The following is a 22,329-nucleotide window of genomic DNA, read 5'->3' as shown; positions in this document are numbered from 1 at the left end:
GAGAGCCCTCTGCATGCACACGCACACACCACCACGTTACGCGGGAGCACGCGTGCACATGCGACCACGCATTCAGAAGAGCGAGCCGAACGTAGCAGTTCGGTTTGCCGGCGGGAGAAGAGGCAAAATCGTCCCGTTCGGCAGACTGTTTGAACGTTTTGCGACGAGTTTATTCGAGTTATCAATTTCCTGACAAATATCTGCATTTCCGTACTCATATTTCATATCTCCCTTACCCTTTTGCTCTCTTTTTTTCCTCTCACGCCCCCACGCCCTCCTCCTCTCCCCGCCTCCTCTGTTCCACGCGCGATCCTACCCATAATCGATTCGACCGCACAGAAACGCAGAGATTCCGTTTCTTTTCACGCGGACAATCCTTTTACCATTTTGATGGAAAAACTTGATCTGAAAGAGACCGTGTTCAGAGAATCGATGCGACGAGAATTTTTGCGTTCTCGTTTGTTACCTTTTAATACGATAATTCCAATTGCGGCACGACAACGCGCAAAAATTCGTGAAAATTCTTCCTTTCCAAAATAAATTGTATTTCCAATATTTCGATAATTTTCCATAAAGCGTATAAATATCCTTTTTTTTTACGGACGCGAACATTAAGAAAAAGATAATTTCACGTATAAATTTTTGATCGAGAAATCTTTTTCCTCTCTCTCTCTCTCTCTCTTTCCCTCGTCACTTCGATTCAAACGAAAACATCGTATCGCTTTAACAACGAAAATGATAAATCACGGTGACGACCAAAAGGTCGATGATTACGCGCATAGTCGTAGATACGTAGGCAACATAGTAATATTAATTGCAGATTTTTCTGCGCCGTCTGATCCAAATAGAGGCGTAATGTAAATTCGCGAATGGAGTAGCAAATGACTATTTACCATGATTCCCTGTCAATCGTGATTATGAACATATTTCATGCGTAGGTATTGATACGTTGAAACCTCCCCCTCGCCTCCCCAACCCTCCCCCTCCCTCATCTCGACGCAGCTACCAAAAAGGGCGAGCGGCTGTGCGAGCATTTACGATGCACCGTTGAGTTTAAAATACACACCAACGGTTCACAGACGCAGGATCAAATTATTTGCTGATCATTTCACGATTTTCCCCGCAAATTCTCCAACTCTGTATGTAGATTACGCAATTAATTTCTACCAGTTAAAAAATTTTGCGCCCTCCCCTCCCAGACGAGTTGCCAGCTAGATATCATTTCAACGTTTCCGCCATTCAATGGAAATTTTACGTTTATCTTCCGTTTCTTCTCCGTTTTGTTTCCTTTTTTTTTTTCCATCCTTGTTGAGAATTGAAAGGAAAAAAAAAAAAGGAGGAGAGGACAGTAGAAATCGCGGACAATTTCTGAATTCTAAAAAAAGAAAATTAAATGAAATGACAGTTTGGATGGAAGCTATATATGTATATATATATTTAAATGAAATTTGGTCGAAAATTCGATTGCGATTTTTCAAAGATCTTTGATTCGAAACCGCTTGGGTTTCAGTTCTGCGGAATCGGTGTGTCCCTTCTGAAACGCGGACTCGCCGCCACAAAGTGAATATCGACTAATTAGCGACGTGGCTAACGTCATAGGGTTTGCCACAGTCAAAGGACATCGTTATCCTGGCGTTGCCCATTTGAAAAATAAACGTGAAAAAAAAGCGGTTTGACGCCAAGGTTGCGCACCTTCGACCTTTTTCCAACCCCCTTCTCTCTCTCTCTCTCTCTTTGTTCCTTTTTTTCCCCTCTCGTCTCGCAATCAAACGAAAATTAGCTGCGGTAAACGAGTAGGGGAGGCGGGACGAGAAAGAAAGGAAAAGAGAGTTATAGGAAAGCGTGACCGCGCTGTGTGCCGTTTTCGACGGGGTGAAAGAATTCACGAAGCGAGAAACTATCGGGGAAAAGCGCAGGTATAAGGTATCTCTTCTTCTGGCGGGGGGAAACGGGCAGCTCGCGAAAAAGAGACGATGGAGGAAGGGGAAAAAAACGATCGCCACGAAATCAAGAAAAATGAATGGCTCTATCTTTCGGTAATTAAGACTGTACCGAAAAATAAGCAAACACGTGGAAACAAACCCCGCGCGAGGCTTTAGACGCGGCACAGCTGTTGCGCCCCCTCAGAATTCAAATAAACGACTTAGGTAGATTAAGCATACAAATCTTCGTGGTTCCTCCTCTGCAAATTCCTATATACGTTTCAGCTGCTCTTTGTATATAGAACGTTTGTCAACGTAAAAATCATGAAACCTGCCGGCTGCCTGTTATTAGATAAATGAGACACTTCCTCCACTATTTATAATATATTATCAAATCATCCCGTTATTTCTATTTTCATTCGATTTTGTATTTTTCTTTATTAAAAGTCTATCACGTAGCGTCTTTGATTACCAGAGTTCAATCTTTTTCGTTCAAGTAACAGAATTCAATCACCCTCGACTTATCTTTTACAAAATTCGCTGATAAAATTACCATGAGAATTCTTTTTCCTTTAAAGAAAAGAAAGAAAGAAAAGAAAAAGAAAAACGCAACTCGACTCGCGGCACTTCGTCGAGGTAAAAAATACGTTGGTTCACCGGCGCAAGAATTTGTTGCCGAACAGGAAGCCAAGAATCATAAAGAATAGGAAGAGGGGAAGATAAAGAGCGTGTGGAAACTCACGTCTGTAAGGGCGTCCCTCCTCGGGCGTGGAGCGCTCGGTGTTCTCGGATCCAGGCGTGGCATTGGCGTCCCGATCCTCGTCGTCCGGCGTGGCACCTCGATTGGGGACGGAACCGGTCCCCGTCCCGGTGGGCGATCGGCTCGCGGACCCGGCCGGGCTCTGGGGCGCCACTTCCTGCCCCGACGCGCCGCCCGCGCCTCCCCCGACGCCTCCGACGCCCCCGATGCTCGCCGACGCCCCGGAAACGGAGACCACGGCGCCTCCGCTCGCGGAGGACAGGGACGAGGGCGAGAACATGTTCGACATGCTCGACAGCGAGCCGATGCTCGGCAAACCGGACCCGGTCACGGGCCCGTTCCCGGTCTCTACTTTCAAACACTTGCTAGGCGGGGCGAAGGCAGAGGGGCCGAGGGGCCTGAACCCGCCGAACGGCAGACGGTGATCCAAAGGGTGGAGAAATTGGGGTGGCAAGTGGAGCATATGATGGAGGCCGTAGCCGAGAGATGCCGCGGTGCTGAACGGTACTTGGAGATCCTTCGAGTCGGTCACCTGGACATTTAAACGGGCTGGCGTTAGGGGTGGGTGTCTGATCTGGTCAAGGTTGTTAAAAGTGAGTTTAGTAAAGATATATATATATATATATATATATATATATATATATATATATATATATATAGGAGGAATGGAAGCTTTTTAATTTTAATTTTTAAAATTCGCTTCTTAAGGTGCAAAGGTTTCTTCTTTCTTTTTCCTTTTGGCGAGAAATAGTGGTAAAAATAGCAGGTTGGGACGAGTGAGTGAGCACAGTGGATGTAATAATTGGAATGATTATTGTTGTGTCAATTTTTATTTTCCGTTTCATCAAATCTGGGCAGCAAATTTATCGCGTAATTGTAATTGAATCAAACGAAAAATATTCATATGAATACGGAGGTTTATCGTATTACACCTTTTATCAGTGTACCTGTTACGACCTCAAAAAATTAAAATCATTGGCAGTAATTTTTTTCAATATTTTTCATATTTTTAGTAAAAAGTCTATCAAATGGAATTTGATAATAATTTTTGATCAAGTACTACGTTTTATTAACTTCAATCAGCTAATACGATGTATGTACAAGCGTTTTATAAATATAAATTATTAATATATAAAAAAAAGAACGAAAGACGTTGACAATCGCGTCCTGATTCTTTGATCAAAAGCTGCACAACAATCCACCATTTATATTTAATCGAAAAAAATCGAACGATCCGATGCGATTGCAGGCTTCGTTTTCTTTATTTTTTTTTTTTTTATTTTTTTATTTTCTTCCTTTTTTTTTTTCATAACGAGTTGCATTTTTTAAATATTAAACGTATCAAAGATTTCTGCGTTTCACCGCGAATCGGGCAGATTCGTAACGATGACGTTTACCGTGGCCTGATGTTCCATTGTTATAAACGTTACAAAACACAACTCGTTGATTTCCATCGAGGCATTCACTATGCCAGCTTAATAGACTCGTCAATCACGGCGAATTGAATGATACAACTGACGGGTAGAAGCTTCACATTTTGACGGATTATTATAACACAGTGGTTTCGCGTTATTAACAGTATAATGCCATATTGCTTTGGTATTATACGCTATTTCAATGTGCTCGAATTCATAGGAATACCCGCATACTGCAAATGAGATATCCGGTAATACATATTATACGATAAGTTTTATCCATGAATATTGTCCGATATTTCCGAAAACGAGAAATATCGAATTAACAATCGTGATACGAACGATTAAGATAGGCTAGGGTAACCATACGTACGATATTTTCTGCAAACTTAAATTTATATGTATATATATATACATGTATATATTTGTTGACAAAATCTAAAATCGTTAAATACTCCTGTCAGAAAATTCTGTATTTTTGTTAATAAAAGGGGGAGTAAGAGATACGATATCTGTCCCGACGCGTTACGAAGAATGTAACACGAATCGAAATTTAAGTGTGAAAATGTGTAAGGAGTATAAGAGGGATTGAGAATTTCAGATATTTGTATTATATTCAAAAAACTAGATAATATTTATCAGAAATGGAGTTGATGCGCACTTTGATAAATTATTCATATTCTTAATATACCTAAGCCAAATATCGATACGATATTATCTACATGCTGTGGAACATCGGTATTTCATTAATTTTGATTTAATATCGACCATCTTTTGTATACCGATATACATATATACATATATATATATACATATCACATTTTCGAAGCACAAATAGAATCGCCATTACGTCGCTAAACATTCGCATTTAGAGTTTCAACAAATATTAGAATTTGTTTTCGGAAAAATAAACGCGGGATACGCGTTCAATAGGGATGAAAAAAATTTCGCGAAAAATACCTGCCGCCCGTGTACGCTGCAACCCCTGCACCGCCGGTGTAATATTTCTATGAGAGAGTTATTGCATTTTAAACAGAAATGGAAACATATCTACTTATTACCGATCGAAAATCGAATACTAATATTTGAACAATGCTTACGCACTATCAGATCAATATTCGTGCTCGCGTTTATAGGTGTTTCTATCCAACATCATACCGTTACGCCACATTTGTACAATTTTAGAACTTGGCCGTCGTGTCGTCGAATATATGTTTTCAAAATGAAACGTTAAAATTTTTTCCGATATTTGGCAACAGGGGTGGAATTTTTTTCTTCCTTTTTATTTCTTTTTTATTTTTTCAAATCCCTTATTCCTTCCGACCAGGTCGATTTTAATATTGAATATCTCTACCGATATATTCACCTTCTTGCGTCCATCGATGGAATCGTGTAGATTTCTTTAACGGAATCGTTCCGTGCGAAATAATCGATCTCGCGAACGTGCGTAAAAGATACTGTTATATACAAAATCAAACGATTAAATAATATCGTTAAATAATATTTGTTTTGCACGTCAATTTGAAGCTTGAACGTAGCTGAATGTAATTTGAATAGTGTTTTGTTAATTGTTTTATTATAAAAAAAAAAAAGCAAATTGCGCAATCATGACGATGAATTACGATCCAACGATGTGGAATTTAAATCACCTTCCCCAGCTAACTAAATCGAAGAAATATAACAAGACGACGTTTCCGACGGTAAGCGAAAAATATCGCACACGTGTGTGTGTGTATATATATGTATATAAAAATTTCAGAAAGCATAACATAAGTTTGAAAAATCTGATTACTGATTGTTATGCATCGGCCGCCGATTAATTAAAAATCACAAATTAATTACGTGGTGGTACGGTCATTAGTTATGATTAATATGTTGCACGCAGCCACCACGTGCGATTTTAATTAAACTTATTACATTTCAATCCCGATATTATGGGCGGGCCGTTACGTTACCGTTAAAGAATACATTTCCCTTCTCTTCCAGTTTTTTTTTTTAAATATTATTTTCAATCTGGGCATAAAACTGATCAAAACTGGGAGAAAATCGCGGCCGGACTCGATACGTGATTTCCGGATAAACATTTCATCGGACCAATAATGATGCGCGCCCGGCCAGTTATAGGGGGGGGGGGGGGGAGGGAATTAGTACGGCACGATTAGTTTATTATTCTTTTATACGAGGAAATGAGGTGCAGGTTTGTCCGCGCATTTCTACTTCTGCGATCCTCGTTCGATTTCATTCATTTATATTAGGCATTTATTATTACTTCAATTAAGTCGTGGAGAATTTTTCAATCGTCCATGATTCCCGCCCGATCGATGTTCGTCCCTTTTCCTGTATATTTATATTTTTATTCTTTTTTCTTTTTTATTCTCTCTCTCTCCCTTTCTTCAGGTATTTATATTCGTTCGCGGTTACGCGGCAAAAACGCGTGCAAATTTCGTCGTTCCGCCGCGATTAATTTCCAACGAAATTATCTCATTTTTTTGTTTTTTTTTTCTTTTTTTTTTTTTAAAACACCGAATTTTGATATGCTGCCACATTTTATTATCCGATTCCAATCAATCGTTTCGTACGTGTCTCGAAAGGTATCCGTGCCTCTATTTTTATTCCAAGCATACATATTGCAATCGGTTTCAATAATACAATATCTCCCTCTGTGACGTGTATATTAAACGAGCTCGTTAATAAACACTTTAAAAATGTATACACATTTTTTCGAACGGGTTTCGACCGTTCCACTGTCTTATACTACGTATCGAAATTCATGTTAAACTCGCGTGGAAGAATAGAAGATAAGACTTAGGACAGTAGCGACAGATATTCGCGTCTATGCTTATGTATGTATACGATATACTTACAATAATAACTCGTCGTACCTTTGCCCTGCCCCTAGCCCAGCGTTTTGAATTAAGTTTTTTTCTACAGATTGCTATTGTAAAATAATTGATAACCGCCTGCCTGGTTATAAATGGCATGTACACTATTATTTCGCGCATGCATATACATCGGCACCGGTACACAGTTTCAGCAAAATCCCCATTCAAAGCGTGCATTAATTACCATTTGTGTGCATAAAGCGGTCGAAAACGACTTGCAACTGTGGCTGGTCCATTGAAATTGACATTTTTCCAGGCATAAAGATTCCAGCCCGGTGTCCTTTTATTATTCACTATGATATAATAGGCCAGCCGGCAAATGAATTCGCGATAAATTATTAAAAGTGTAGAGATTACACTTCAATTTTCATTTTACACGTCACGCTTTTATATTAAAATTGCGTGATTTTAAATTTTTCTTTTCTTTTTTCAGCTCACGATACAATTGCCTACGATTCAATTTTCTAAACAATTCCGAATTTCATTCCGTTACGTTTCTCGAATGCGACGAATGAATGTCAATTCCAAGCACCTATGTCGTTTCGTTATTACAAAACTTGCTCTCTTCTTGTCCAAACACTGGCGAAAATAACATTCAGAAATATTCGAGCAGGAAATTTTGATTTCGAAAAATCGCGATGGAAGATGACAACAACAAGCGTGACGGGTGGAGCTTTATTATTTTCGCCAGATTTCGAGAAACAGATAGGTGTAGAAGCAAACACAGGCTTAGGCGTATATAAGGTAAGGATAATAGGACACTAACTTGTGGATTGAAGGGTCTTTGCATTCTCAGAGCCTCCGGCAGCCCCCCGGCCTGTGAAAACACGACCAGGGATGGCGGCGGTAGATGATTCGGCACATACGCAGAATTATCCATCTAGAACAGACATGGCCGTGTTCCATTTCTCAATCTTCTTTCGATCTCTCCCTCTCGCGTCCCGATTTTCCGCACGGAAACCGAAACGTGTCGAAAATGATCGCGGATTCCCGCAAAAGTGAACGAAAGTGACGATAAGTGTGATACGTGTGTAACGGATCTCACTGTGTTGATACCAAGTCGAAAATCTTAGTAATTAATGGTATTTAAGTTTAGTATATTAATAGCAAATATATATAAAATATTCGAGGTATTGCGATGACGTTCGATGGACAAAACAAGTTCTTATTTATAGATTACATTTCTTGCAAAATACTAAGAAATTCGACATGATGAGTGTTTATATATTAAATTGTGTAAAAAAAAAAAAAGAAAATTTAGCAAAGTATTTTGATAATGTGTAATAATAGAGAGATATACGATTCCTCCAACTTCTTTTATCAAATGGATTTTAAAATCGTTTTAAAACTTTGTTTTTCATCAACGATCTATGATTACAATTTATTAGTTGAAACTGTGATAAATAATTGATTTCTTAATATGAAAAAAGACGTGTGTATTGAAAGATATATTTAAAAAATTTGTAGAAACAGTTGTGAATCGTTCATTCAACTAATCCCATTATTAAAATCCGATTAATCAAAAATGGAAAAAGATGGGAAAAAAGGATAGACAAAGAGTCGTAATGCAATCGTGGTAATTGTAGATTTTCAAGACAATCGAATACGATATAGTTAATGACTCCACCGTCAAATGACTCCAGTTTCCACTCCTTCTTGTCTTTCAACGAGAGCTATCGAATTTGATCCATGAGTAACTGCATCGATCGCGGTTGTATCAACTTTTCTTTCTCATTAGATCAAATACAGTACATTGAAGAGTGCAAGAAAGTACGCGTCGGGAAACATATCGGAAAGAAGTCGGGAGGAATCGAATATGAACCGTCGCGATGCCTTGCAAGTGTCCACTTTTATTTATCTAACGTAACACTATTTGGCAATTTGCAACATCTACTATATTATCGCGCTTAAAATTTAATTACAGCGAATTACAGCGTTGTATCACGCGATAATGTTATCATATTTACCGCTAAATTTTAACAAAATGATATTATTGAAATGTAAGAGTAATACGTATTTGAATTTCAAAATTGATTTTAAAATAAAGAATTACGTTACTTTAACGTAGTTAATAGTTGAAAAGTTATATGTTATCATTTGATCTTTTCCAGTACAGGCATCAAGCATGAAATATTATATATTGATTAATAATGAATAATATAATAAATGTTTTACTTTGAAGAAATTATATTTGATAGTAATCAAACACGATTGTTCATATTTTATATAGATCTAAAATCATAAGATGAAGTACTATGTATTAATTTTTATTTCTAAATGCAGTAAACGAATCATTATTAAAAATCATTAAATTTACAATAAAAAAATTAATAAATCTAAGCAAAATATTTAATATATAATTTATAATAAAGTTTAAGATGAATTTAAAAGATATATGTTACAAAATGATTAATTCTTTTTTAAAATATTATAAGAAATTTAAAATATAAAGGACGAACTATATAAAAGTGAATTTACTTGCAACGCAACAACGCAACAGGCTAACCTTGTTTCGATTATTTTTCCATGTATTGTAATTGATGAAAAATAAAAAATATATTTATATTCCTAAAGATGTGTCATGTGTATGCGTGTATACGCGTATATATTAATCACCATCCGCGTACATTTTGCTGTACACCAAAGAAGTCACTGCACGAAATACGACCGTTCGAAAACATTCACTCTATTTCCACGGGTCCCATCGTCCTTATCCGTCGCTTAGGAAACGTGTTCTTATCACCAACAGTTCCTTCACACTAATATCCGTATAAATCGATTAAACCGGAATAAAGTCCCGAGCAATCTATTCGAAAAAGGCGCGTTAGGCAGTGAACAACCTAACCTCAACGCGCGGTTGTCACGCGGTTCGACGTTCTCGTATAGCTTCGATAAATTGTAAACTCGTTTGACAACTATCGTAACGTTTAATTCGAAACTTGTTAATCACGATATAGTATATTAAAAAACAACAAACGGATAACAATTTGATTGACGAAACGATGTGACGCGGGTGAATTCAAATTCAAACGAGTCATATAATCCCGCCACGATAGGCCACTCTGACCTAACCTCTCGACGAATGATAATACCCGACGAGTACCTCAACTAGTAGCTCGGTCACCCGGGTACGGGTCTCTGGTAATGCACTAAACGTGGTGAGCCAGGTGCAAGAGAGGGGTGATTACAAGAGGAAGGCGCCAGGCCCGTGCGAGCAACCTCGTGGACATGCGAGTGCAGACTGATTGGAGTGTGAGGGTACTTACCCACGAGTCGTGAGAACGGTGGCGGTGGCGGTGGCGGTGGTGGAGGCGAGGTAGAGGCGTGGAGAAACAAACCGGCGGCGGTGCTGGCGTGCGCGCGTGTTTTCCGCCGCCATTACTGGCGCCACTGTAGCACCACTTTCGTAATACGCATGCGTGGCATGCGCACACGTTTCATGCGCAATCGTTGCCGCGATACATCGAGGTTTAATCGTGCGCTGACTGCGCGACTGGTAATATCTTGTATAATTTCTTGCGATAACAATCAAATTTATACGTAAATTTTCTTTATAATTAATTCTTCCTTGAATATTCTGTGATAAAAGTGAATAATCCTGTATATTCTATGATAAACATTTTTTGAATAGTTTTAATATAATAATATAATCAATCATGTATAGATTATTTTACCTAAACTTCATAACTATATTATAATTATATTCTTCGATTGTGATGACAAGAAAAGTGTATCATTTTTAATTTCGGTTTTAAATCGTTTTTCTTAAAAATATAAAATATTTAAGTTAAATCAATATATATAAATATATATATTGATACATAAGTTTGAAAATTTATATAAAATATATATTTAATTTTTTCTGAGTAATTATAAGTTTCTTATAATTATATTATTTTTTCTGGAAAATTTATCGATAAAATTATAGTCGTTATAATTATAATTATAATATATAATCGACTATTTAATTACATTTTTTTAGGAATTTAAATAAAATTTTTCAAATTTACAATATAATTCATAAATATATATAAATGTCAATTACACATATAACATATAAAAAATATTATTAGATTATTTTAGAAAATTAAAAAATATATATTTTTCATTTCCGTATATGAATTCTTCAAAATTCTTAAAATTCATAAAAAAATTTGTGTTATTAAAAGATTCGTGAATATATAACTATATATATATAATACATATATTCATTTTTATAGATTCTATAGATTTTACGATTTTTAAATTGTTTAAATAATTGCAGTATCATTTAACATTTTATGTGAGAAATTATACAAAAGTATTAGTAATAATATATTTTTAAATAAACTTTTTAAGTAAAAATATCTTTACATATTATCTTTGAAAAACAGCCAACTTAGTAAGTGCTGCCATCTGTTAGAAAATGGTCGAAATTAGACATTTCAGTTAAATATAACAATTTGTATAATAAAATTGCTAAAAATATTTTACTTTTAAGAAAATTTCAACCAAATTTAATAAATAATCTAATAGGCTACAAAAAAGTCGAGATAAATGAAAAAAAATGTATATTATCAACAGATATATTCGTACACTAATGTTTCTACAAATGATAACTACATAAAAATTTGTAGCACAAACGAAATATTGAATATAATATTCAACGTGATTCAATTTTCTTGTTCCATATCTATTTATATTCGTGAATAATAAAATTTTGTTTTTTCATTTATTCATTTAATTCAGGCTAAGTCTTACACATAAAAAATTAAATTAATGAAGATCATAGATTATACGTTTAAAATTCCGCTAATAAATTTTATCTATATAAATTTTTGTTATAATAAATTTATGTTTTAAAGTATTGCTTCGAAGTATTGTAATTACATTTTATATTTTATTAATTAAGAAAAAATATATAAAAGCAGAGTTACAAAAATGTGTGTAATAATTTTATTTAAAGTGGTATCGAAATTCGATGTTCAAAATATGAAATATACAATTATTAACATGTACATTTATAATTTTTTTTAACACACAATATTGAAAAATTAAATTATGCAGTATAATGCTAAATAATATCACGAAGAGTAAATTTCAGAAAAAATCGGATAAAACAATAGGATAAAATAATAGGTAGTGTATAAAATATTTCCAATCTTTAAACTTGAAATATACACAAATTTACATATATTTAATATCAGTTCTGTACTCTCAAATATTTTTTCTTTTATTATTTAATATATACTTATATACGCGAAATAATAATACCAAGTCTTATTTTTTTTTTTTAATATACTTTGCTGTAAAGATTATTATGTACATATTTTATACAGTTCTGATATATTTCAAATAATTATTATATATCAATTTATTTAATAATGAAAATAATTAAATAATCAAGTAATACTTTTTAAATCAAACATAAAGAGAATATGAATTTTTAAATAAAAAGTTTAGATTTGAAAATGTAATACTCATATGTTGAAAATAATTAGAAAATATATATAATTATATGGATATTTATATGCAAATATTATACTATCAAATATGAATAGATATATGCAAAAATGTTTTAAATGTTTAAAAAAAATTATATTTTAATAACTGAATAAAGAATAAAATTCACAGTAATTTTTATTATTTTCAATAGAATTATAAATATATAATTTAAAGGATTTATTTGTTGCCTTTATCACTTTTACTTGTTGCTAAATATATTTTAGAGAAAACATTTAAAATGACTAAAATCATATTTGTCTAAAACATTCACAGTCTTTCACAAAATTATAATTACATGAATATATGGATTAACAAATTATTTTTGTACTAGATGAAATTATGAAAATATTATGTAATTAAATAATTAAATTTTCAAATTTCATTGACTTTAGTTTTATATTATTTAAATAATATTGATTTTCTATCAATTTTACGATTATCATATATTAAAACTATTAAAGATATAAAAAAAGAATATAGTAGAAAATCTTCATTATAAGAAATTCATTTTACACATTTATTTAGATTCTTGTAATTATTTTAAAAATTACTTAATTTGATAAAAAAAAATCAAATTGATTTCAATCACGCCAATTAAATGAAATTATGATTCTATTTTGATATTTCAAACTACTATATTTTATATCATATTTCATGCTACGTATTTACTATATTATCAATAAATAATATAATACAAATAACTTTCGTTATTATTTTATACATAACAACATTTTGTATTCATATTTTTACTGTTAATTATTAACAATTTTGAAATATTCCAATTATTTGCTTTCTAGTTATATAAAGCACTTCTTTTTTTTTAGATACTATCATGATTACATTATATTTATAAATTAATATGATTATATATTTATTTTACAAAACTATGATAAGAGGAACGCAAACAACAAATGTATTCAAATAGACAATTACATTTCATTGACATAAAGGTGAAGTCATTCAAAATTTATCTATGTTGTATGCAATCACGTGCATTATGAAAATACACATAATGAAAAAAATAGAATATAGAGTAACGATTAAACTTAAAATAATCTATATAATACATTTTCAAATACATCTTATTTAATTAAAACATATTTATCTAAGATTTTCATAAAGCTTTCTAATATTGATTCAAATTGAATTGAAAGCAAATGATATGGATAAAAAATTAATAAAATTTAAATTTTTTTACTGTATCTATTTCCTGAATACATTCTATGTATTGAATTGTGAAATTAATAAATATTAAAAGAAAAATTTCTTTTTTAAAAGAAATATCATTAAAGAAAGCACATGTTTTTTACTTTTTCCATTTTGCAAAATTATTTTTCATTAGAACTTTCATTAGAATAGTTAATATCTTTTGTTGATACTGTTTTACAAATCGTATACATTAATTGGACAAAAATATACGTGATTTTTGGAAATAGAGTAATATAATATTCCCTTCAAAAATATAAAGCTTATAACTATAATTTTATATCATTGTTTATCATTTTAAAGTACATATATATAATGTACAATTTTGAGATGCTCCTTAATATTTTCTTTAATAATTTAATTTAGAAAAAAATGTGTATTCTATTTTCAAAATATATGTAAACTAAAAAATATGTTTATACAATATATAATAATAAAAAAAGAAGCTCTATTAACCATATTGTATAAGATTAAAAAGAGCATCAACATTTTCTTTTTCAGACTCTTGTTGCACAACTTGCGTAACATCTTGAGTTAATAGAACTTGTTCTATTAAAACAGTCTCTGAATTAGTTAGTTGTTCTGAAGCTGTGATATTCTCTTCTTTAATTTCTTCTTGTTCATTATTCGATTTGATCACATTTTTCCTCCGTTTCGTTCTAGGTCTGTCTGTATGTATCCTCATATGCCGCCGTAAATCGTATTTTCCAACGAAACGGGCATTACAAATTTCACATCCGAATGGTTTACCACCCGTATGAGTCCACATGTGACGTCTTAATGCGGCACTGAATGTAAATGCTATTCCACAAACATTACAAACATATGGTTTTTCACCTGTATGTAAAAGACTGTGATCTCTTAATGTTGCCTTTTGATTAAATCGTTTTCCACAGACTTCACACGTGTAACTTCGCGGATTCGAATGAATTCTGACGTGATTCAACAAATTTCCTTGTTGTGAGAACGATCGTCCACATACCTCGCATTTGAATGGCTTCTCACCAGTATGAACGCGCATATGCGTCTCTAATGTGCGATTATTTAAAAATCTCTTTCCGCAAACTGTACAGGGATACTTAGGTAAATGAAGACCTTGCGGATCTAAATGAGTAATCAAATGTCGTTTGTAATTACCTTTATGATTAAACAATCGTGGACATTGACTACATGCATAAGGCGCACCACGTATATGTGTTGTAACGTGAGACTCTAATTCCGATTTAACCTTAAATCTAAGGCCACATTTCGGACATCGATGCCTTGGAAAATCTGTGTGGCATACCATATGCCTTTTTAAATATCTTTTCATCGTATAAGCTTTATTGCATATGAAACAGGAATAAGGAAATTGACCTGTGTGCGTTTTTACGTGCGCACGTAATTCTCTGTGACTCTCACAATCTTTCTCGCATACTACACAAAAGAATGGTCCACTACTTGGCACATGATTATCTATAGTATGTAACAAAACACCGGTCAACTTATCGTAATTTTGCAAACATAGAGTACATTGATACTGTATCACATCATCTTCAAGTTTGATTTCTTTTATTCTCGTTATTGTATCATTCAAGCTACCTAATATATTATCTTTTGGATCAACAAAATAATCAGAATCAGAATCATTGCTTTCTTCTGGCTGATCAAACTCCAGCGAATTTTTTTGTATATTTTTCTCGTTAATTTTTTCTTTTGATTTTTCTTCCGAAATTGTAGATTTCCAAATTATTCCGTTCTTATTAGTTTTATTATCATCTCTAGTTTCTTCAGTTTTTTCATTGCACATGCTATTTAAAAATTCTTCGTTGTCTACCGATTCATCTAAAAGCTCACCATTACAATTAACTTCGTCAATTTTTTTATCTTCTAATTTAATCACAGCATCACAAGAAAGCGTATTGTCTGCATTTACATTCTCTACATTCTCTACATTCTCTAAAGAAACATCTTCCGGTATATACATTATCGTATAATCTAATTGTTGGGATTCTAAAATCTTCGAAATTTCATCAGGTATCTCGCCCTTTAATCGTTTATCTTGATCAATTTCTCCTCCTGATAATTTCGAAATAATAATATTTCTTAATGCGGATATACCATCCTTAGAAAATTCACCGTTTTCTTCCACTAAATCAGATACGTCAAGCTCTAATGCTTGTTCATCTTTATGATTTACATTCATTCGTTCAGATAAAAATTCTTCTGAACTGTCTATATCATTAATAGGCCTAATATCTTGTTTATCATCTAATAGTTTCACTTCTGATAATTCATCATTCGATTGTTCTGAACAGTCTTGTTCAAAATCGTCGCCCATTGCCTCTTCCTGAAAGGCAATACCAACAAGTTGGGAACGATGTTAATGCTTCCACATTACGTGCAATTATATGCCATGACGAAGTTAACGAAATTAAGAAAATGCAAGCACATAGCTGAGACAAAATCGATACAAGAAAGGTTACCTTTATAAAAGAATAATATAATAAAAATAATCAATTAAAATAAAAATTATTCTTCAGTTTTTGAATAATGTATGCTTCAATAGAAACATTATTCCAAAATTATTATTTTATTATTATCTAATATTTTTATATTTTCATTTTTATAATTCTATTTTTTCTGTATAATTTAATTTTTCGATATTTCGATCGAAATTAATATATTTTATATATTATTTATTTTATTTTATTTTATTTTTATTATTTATTTTATATTATATTATAAAGATATAAAAATTAAATGTAAATTTTTAATAATCAATAAATAATAATGAAAAATCATTTTCAAGAAAAATTTATTTCCAACAAAAAAAAATAATTTTTTTTAAATAAGTAAGAATAGAATAGTAGAAAAGCACTTTTTTCTTTAGATGTAAAATAGATAAAGTTATTTGTTTTGAGTAAATATTAATATTATTTTTAAGAAATCAAATAATGTATTTAATATTATTTGAAATAAAAAAATTACATATATTATAAATCTACAACATATAAATAATATTACATAATATTATTTAATAAGAATATTGATATTAATATTACATTATATAATATTAAATTTCATTAATTTTGAAAATTTTAAAATAAATATAACCAAACTGAATAAAATTTAAAATAAAATTTAGCCTTATATATATATAATATGTACATTTAATAAAAACTAATATAAAGGAAAATATATTTTCTATATATAAATATATAGAATTAATCTTAATAAATAATTAATTAATTAATAATTACAAAATATCAGAAATCTTACCTTTATGTTATATGAAATTTGTGTTTCAAACATTTTGCGAAGTTTCTTTTCAGTAGCTTGAACTTGTAACTTGAAATCATAAAATGCATTTGTGCGATAAGCACACTTTGCACAAAGCATATTTGGTAATCCATCAAATCTATCAATCTATTTGAAAAATTAAATTATTTAAATTAATATAAATAATTTAACTTGTATAAAATTACAATAGATATGAAACAAATTTTTTTAAAATTTATTTTTTTAATAATTTTATAAATTAGTAATTATTAATATATATATTATGAATAATTTATTTTAAATTATATGTTTATACAATATATAGAATAATAATTTTTCATGTATTTTTATAAATATTGTATTTATATTTTGTATTCTATATACTTTAATTGTTTATAATACATGATTACATTTTACATTAAATTTTGAATTATGAATTAACATTGTATGTAAATTGGAAAAACCAAACATATTGAAAATAATTTTTAAGTAGAAAATATATGTAATATAAATATCTTATAATTTTGGTTAGAAACATTGTAAACATTATTTTATAGACATTAATCGATTCTATTTTATTACAAAATTTGTTTTTATTCTTAAAGTTCAATTTAAAAACTTTTATATATTTATTATTATAAGATAAATAGTTTAAATCTTCAATGACATCATTTTGAGGTTATATTATGAAATTACAAATTTACACATGATAGCTTGATTGAAATATATTATTACATAAAGAATATTTTACAAAAAAAAAAAATACGTATAATAAATTATAATTTATAAATAACCTGTATTGATGCAAGTTCAGCAAGCTTATCAGGTAAATTTTTTTGACTAATCGTGTCGTCATCATACATAGGAAGAAGTACGCCGTCAACTTTCATACATCCTCGACACATGTTAGCACAAGTAATTTCCCAACTCATTGTTACCTTCGATATTCTAATACGAATAAAATTAGATTTCCACAGCGTTGTTGCTCATTTAGAAATAAATGCATTTCACATTTCGCGGTCAGTGCCTTGTTTCCTATGGAACATTATCGTCAACATAACGTTCAGTCATTAACTGTAGAGTTTATAATCCACACGTGTATTGAATAACGCAACTTCACAATACTGAAGCGACATCTGATGTAGATTATTTTATACAAATTGATTAAAAGAAATTACTTAAATATATCGATTAGTAAATTTTGATTTTTGAACATATATATATATATATATATATATATATATATATATATATATATTTAAACAAATATCATTTTCTGTAATAGATATAATTATTTTAACATTATAAATAAAATCTTACATAAAATATAATTTTTAATCATTTATTTTATAACATTCTAACATTAACATTTAATATTTTTGTAATAATAATTTTTATAATAATAATAACTAATTTATTTATTTATTCTCTTAATATAATTATCAATTAACTATTCTATTTAATCTAATTTTAACAATATTTTTGAATATCAAAAAATTTTTAATAAATAAATTAAATTATTTTAAATTATATTTAAATCTCTTCTACTTTGGCAAATTTTTATTGAATTAATTAATATATTCTTATTGTAGTTTTAATAAACATATGTTTAAAATTTTATATTATAAAAATTCACATTTAAAATGTTATATAATAATTAAATTTTCCGCGCAATTTTAAATGAATAAGGAACCATATTATTTCAGCCAATTAGAATGTCGATTAACGAATCGGTTTGCATGGCGTCAGTTATATGTTAAAAATCGTGGTAACAGGATGTATTACACCGGCAGAAGTGAGTAATTATATAAAATTTTTATTAATTGATATTTTATTACGATTTATAATAGTTTCGTTTAATTATTAATAAGCAAAGTGTACGCTCAACTTATTTTCGAATTGAAAAAAAACTTCTTTACTAATTTAAAATTCAATAGCAAATTGCAGTATAATATATTATTATATTTATCGAAAAATTGTAGCAACTAAATTACTTTTTTTGATTATTATGCAATTACTTCTATATTTTTTTATATTTACTTCTATTTTTTTTTATTATTCATATGATAGTATAATCAGTTTTAAGTCTATATATTTTATATTTTAAAATTTTGATTTTTTTTTTTGATATAGATTAATTGACACAACTTCCAAGGCGGGAAAAATTTCAACATGGACATCAAGATGATCGATTATTCGGAGAAGTGTTACATTTTGTATAAAAATTGTATTTTTTCAGAACTGGTGTTTAATACGTAATAGTTTTTTTAATCATTGAGAGCATGAAATTAGAATCAATGTTGTTTTTTATCGATAAACTTATAATAGACGCCATAATAGTATTTTTTTTTAATGTTTATTTTCGATATGTACTAGTACTGAATCAGTGTATAAGTGTATATGTATAGTATAAATTTTTTTTTAAAGAAGATTTTTTAAAAAAGAAGATAATCATCAATTATAAAGAGGTTACTATATTTTAATCGATTTAAATTTTTATTCTTCTATTAAAATATTATTTAGAATTTAATTTTTAAATTTTAAATTTATAGTAATATTTTTTGTTATTATAATTCATTAGAATTTCAATTCTTGTTACTATTATATTTTGTTAAAGTTTTTTTTGTATTACCTTTTTTTGTATTAATTTTTTCAAATTATATTACAGATTTCTTTTATATTTTCCTACATGATGACAATCTTTTTTTGAGCTACAATGATAACACCATTCTTCCCATCTGTTAAAGGTAAGTCGCATGTATTTTTATTTCTTTATTTCAATCAATTCATATAATGAAAGATCCGAATTGTTATGAATAACTAATTGTCACTAGCATTTAAAAAATCAAAAAAATGTTTTTTAAATTTTATTAAGTATTAATATTTATAAAAATTAAATCATGTTAAAAAAAACGATGTTTATGTTTTATGTGCTTTACTTTATAGTATAATATATAGAACAACATGTACATGTAACTTTTATTTATTGTTTTTATCATAAAATTGTTTTTAAATTGTTTTAAAAAGTTAGTTTAAATTGAAAAGCAGTTATTTCACATAGCATAATTTATAGATTCTCCCCATCTATATAAAAAAGTTAGCTTGGTCAGGTTAAAAGCTACTTATCACGATATTTCGAGAATTGAGGCTATTAGCTGCCCGAGGGATAAAGATGACAAGGTGTTCTCGAGTCACGTAGATAGTAGCATAAGTTAAGGTCACTATTATGCAAGATATCATTTAAAATAGAAAGTTGTTTTTTGAATTTTTTAAATATTTACATGCAAAATATTTCTAAACATTCATAACAAAATGACAGTAATAACGATACATAATTATATCGGTTAATTGATAATTAATTCGATATAAAGGATAATAGTTCGGTAATAAAATAAATTGATAAATTAATTCGATACCAACTGATATAATATAGAAAAGCAAATAATAGAAATTGTAAGATTTTTCTACTAATATTAATAGGTTGAATTTTGAAGTGCAGATTTGTATCTAGATTTTAGATAGAGAGAAGTGTCCTTAATGACGCCAGATGCTGCAGCACATTAACTCTTAAATCTCTTGGTTATATCATGAACAAAAACATTTGTTCGCAGCAACTTTGATAATTCTCGAAAAACTTTGAAACAAATACTGTTAACTAAAAATTACAATTACATTTTTTCTAATATAATTTATAATTGATAAAATATTCGTAACTTAGAAATATTTAAAAACTTTATTTTTAATTATTTGTAGACATTCATGTGCAAATTTAGTACAAATTATAAAAATGAGTTGTAATTATTATAATAATTACTGATTATACAAAAAAAATGAAATTTTCTTTCTTGATACTATTTGAAAATTTAAAAGACTAACTTTTAAACTAAAAATTCGTTTTGAATAATTATAAAACTTTTAAAAAATTTTTACATCACAATTATTAAATTATTATTTTTATATCTGCATTTGAATTTTTTTGGCAATGAAATATAATTTCAATTTCATATATATTCATATATATATTTTTTTTCATGTAAATATATTTATAAAAATCTACAAAAAAAAATGATTGTAAACTGACCTCTCTTCTATTTTTATCTAAAAATATTTTTTAAAAAAACGGTCCCCTTTTGAGAGTGAAAAATCGGTAGTAGTTAATCCATTGAGGATCATAAGTTTTAAGGGAAAAAGAACATTACTCGGTGAAAGGATCTCTACAGTCGATCATCAATCTTCTCCACAATCGCCAACATTTACAGTATTCTTCAACTGGTATAGCATGAATCCTCGCACTTTGTTGAAAAGTAATATTACATTAGTACTATATACAACGTTAATATTAATCAAAATAAATAAATAATCATCGAATATATATTATTAAATTAAACGTACACAAGAAAAAAAAATTAATAATACAATCTAAACAAATTCTACTCTATATCAATTCTATATCATATTATTATTATATACATATGTAAATTTTCTCTACTCGACACGATTGTTTTCAAACTTATCGTCAAACCGAAGCAACGTTTCTATCTTCAATAGAGAAATAACTATCGATACGGTGGTCGATTATTGATTCATCGATATTAGATTTCTTCGACAAAATCGTTGAATAGTTACACGCCGGATGGAATGGAACGGTTGCAATGTTACTACAATAACATTTGACGCAATGCGAGGGACCCGAGGTGTCGAATATCGAGCCATACCAAGTGAAGCGAACTTTGCCCTTCGATCTTGCCTTTCGAAAAGGCAAAGAGAGGAAAAAAAGGAGGGAAAAGAGGAGGGAAAAAAGAAGAAAGAAGGGAAAAAGGGGGTGGAGAAGGGGGTGAGCGGAATATATCGGAAGGATATATAAGGTTATCGGAATGGGTGTTTTCGTGGCTCATCCTGCGATGAAAAGTCGATCGGTCGAGAGAAGAGGATCAACACCTCTTTTCGAAACGTAGCGGCCCATCCCTAGGAGGCGAAGCTCGATCAGCGCCTGCGCCCCGCTAAATGCCACTATAAGAATCTGACCGGCGCTCGTAGGGACTCAGTCCACCCCGTGGTATACCCGGTGTCGTGTTCCCCGTTCCGTTGCATCTTCCTATTCTGGGAATCCCTTTCGTGGGCCAGGAGACGTTGTCGCTATGTTGTTTTTCGTACATCAGTGACAAAGAACGAGCGATAAGGCGAGCGACTGAGTGGCTCACCGAGAGAGAGAGAGAGAGAGAGAGAGAGAACAAGAGAAAGAAAGGGAGAGAGAGAGAAAGAGAAAGAAAAGTAAGAGAGAGGGCGGAGGGTGGATGACAGAGAGGGAGAGAGCGAGGGAGCAAGGATAGAAGGATAGAGAGAGAGAGAGAAAGAGAGAGAGTGTGTGTTCACACTCCCTCGCGCGCGCGATACAGAAG

At 30.6% G+C, this 22,329-nt stretch overlaps 2 protein-coding genes across 6 annotated transcripts in view; both read right to left on the bottom strand.

Annotated features, from left to right (window-relative positions):
* LOC725092 (E3 ubiquitin-protein ligase RNF220) overlaps positions 1-10,558 on the bottom strand; it is a 130,471-nt gene extending 119,913 nt beyond the window's left edge. For 2 of the 5 annotated variants that reach the window (XM_006567279.3, XM_006567282.3), the window contains exons 1-3: positions 9,607-10,225; positions 7,746-7,859; positions 2,665-3,214 (exon numbers count right to left, since the gene is read on the bottom strand). In XM_006567279.3, the coding sequence (XP_006567342.1) occupies positions 2,665-3,214; positions 7,746-7,859; positions 9,607-9,660 (718 nt within the window). In that variant the 5' untranslated portion in view covers positions 9,661-10,225. Of the gene's footprint in view, positions 1-2,664; positions 3,215-7,745; positions 7,860-9,606; positions 10,226-10,245 lie in introns of those variants that run through there. The other 3 variants (XM_006567281.3, XM_006567280.3, XM_001120981.5) reach the window with 3 other exon arrangements.
* Positions 10,559-14,070: 3,512 nt separating this feature from the next.
* Positions 14,071-18,041, bottom strand: LOC725012 (zinc finger protein 25). Its single transcript, XM_001120914.5, has 3 exons — positions 17,725-18,041; positions 16,931-17,077; positions 14,071-15,998 (listed from the first exon to the last, which is right to left on the bottom strand). Exons 1-3 carry the CDS (start codon positions 17,860-17,862, stop codon positions 14,121-14,123), a joined length of 2,163 nt encoding a protein of 720 aa, XP_001120914.2. The 5' UTR covers positions 17,863-18,041; the 3' UTR covers positions 14,071-14,120.
* Between the last annotated feature and the right edge of the window lie 4,288 nt (positions 18,042-22,329).

Source organism: Apis mellifera, linkage group LG4 (assembly GCF_003254395.2).
Source record: "Apis mellifera strain DH4 linkage group LG4, Amel_HAv3.1, whole genome shotgun sequence".
Taxonomy (NCBI): Eukaryota; Metazoa; Arthropoda; class Insecta; order Hymenoptera; family Apidae; genus Apis; species Apis mellifera.
This window is presented reverse-complemented; position numbering and strand designations above follow the sequence as displayed.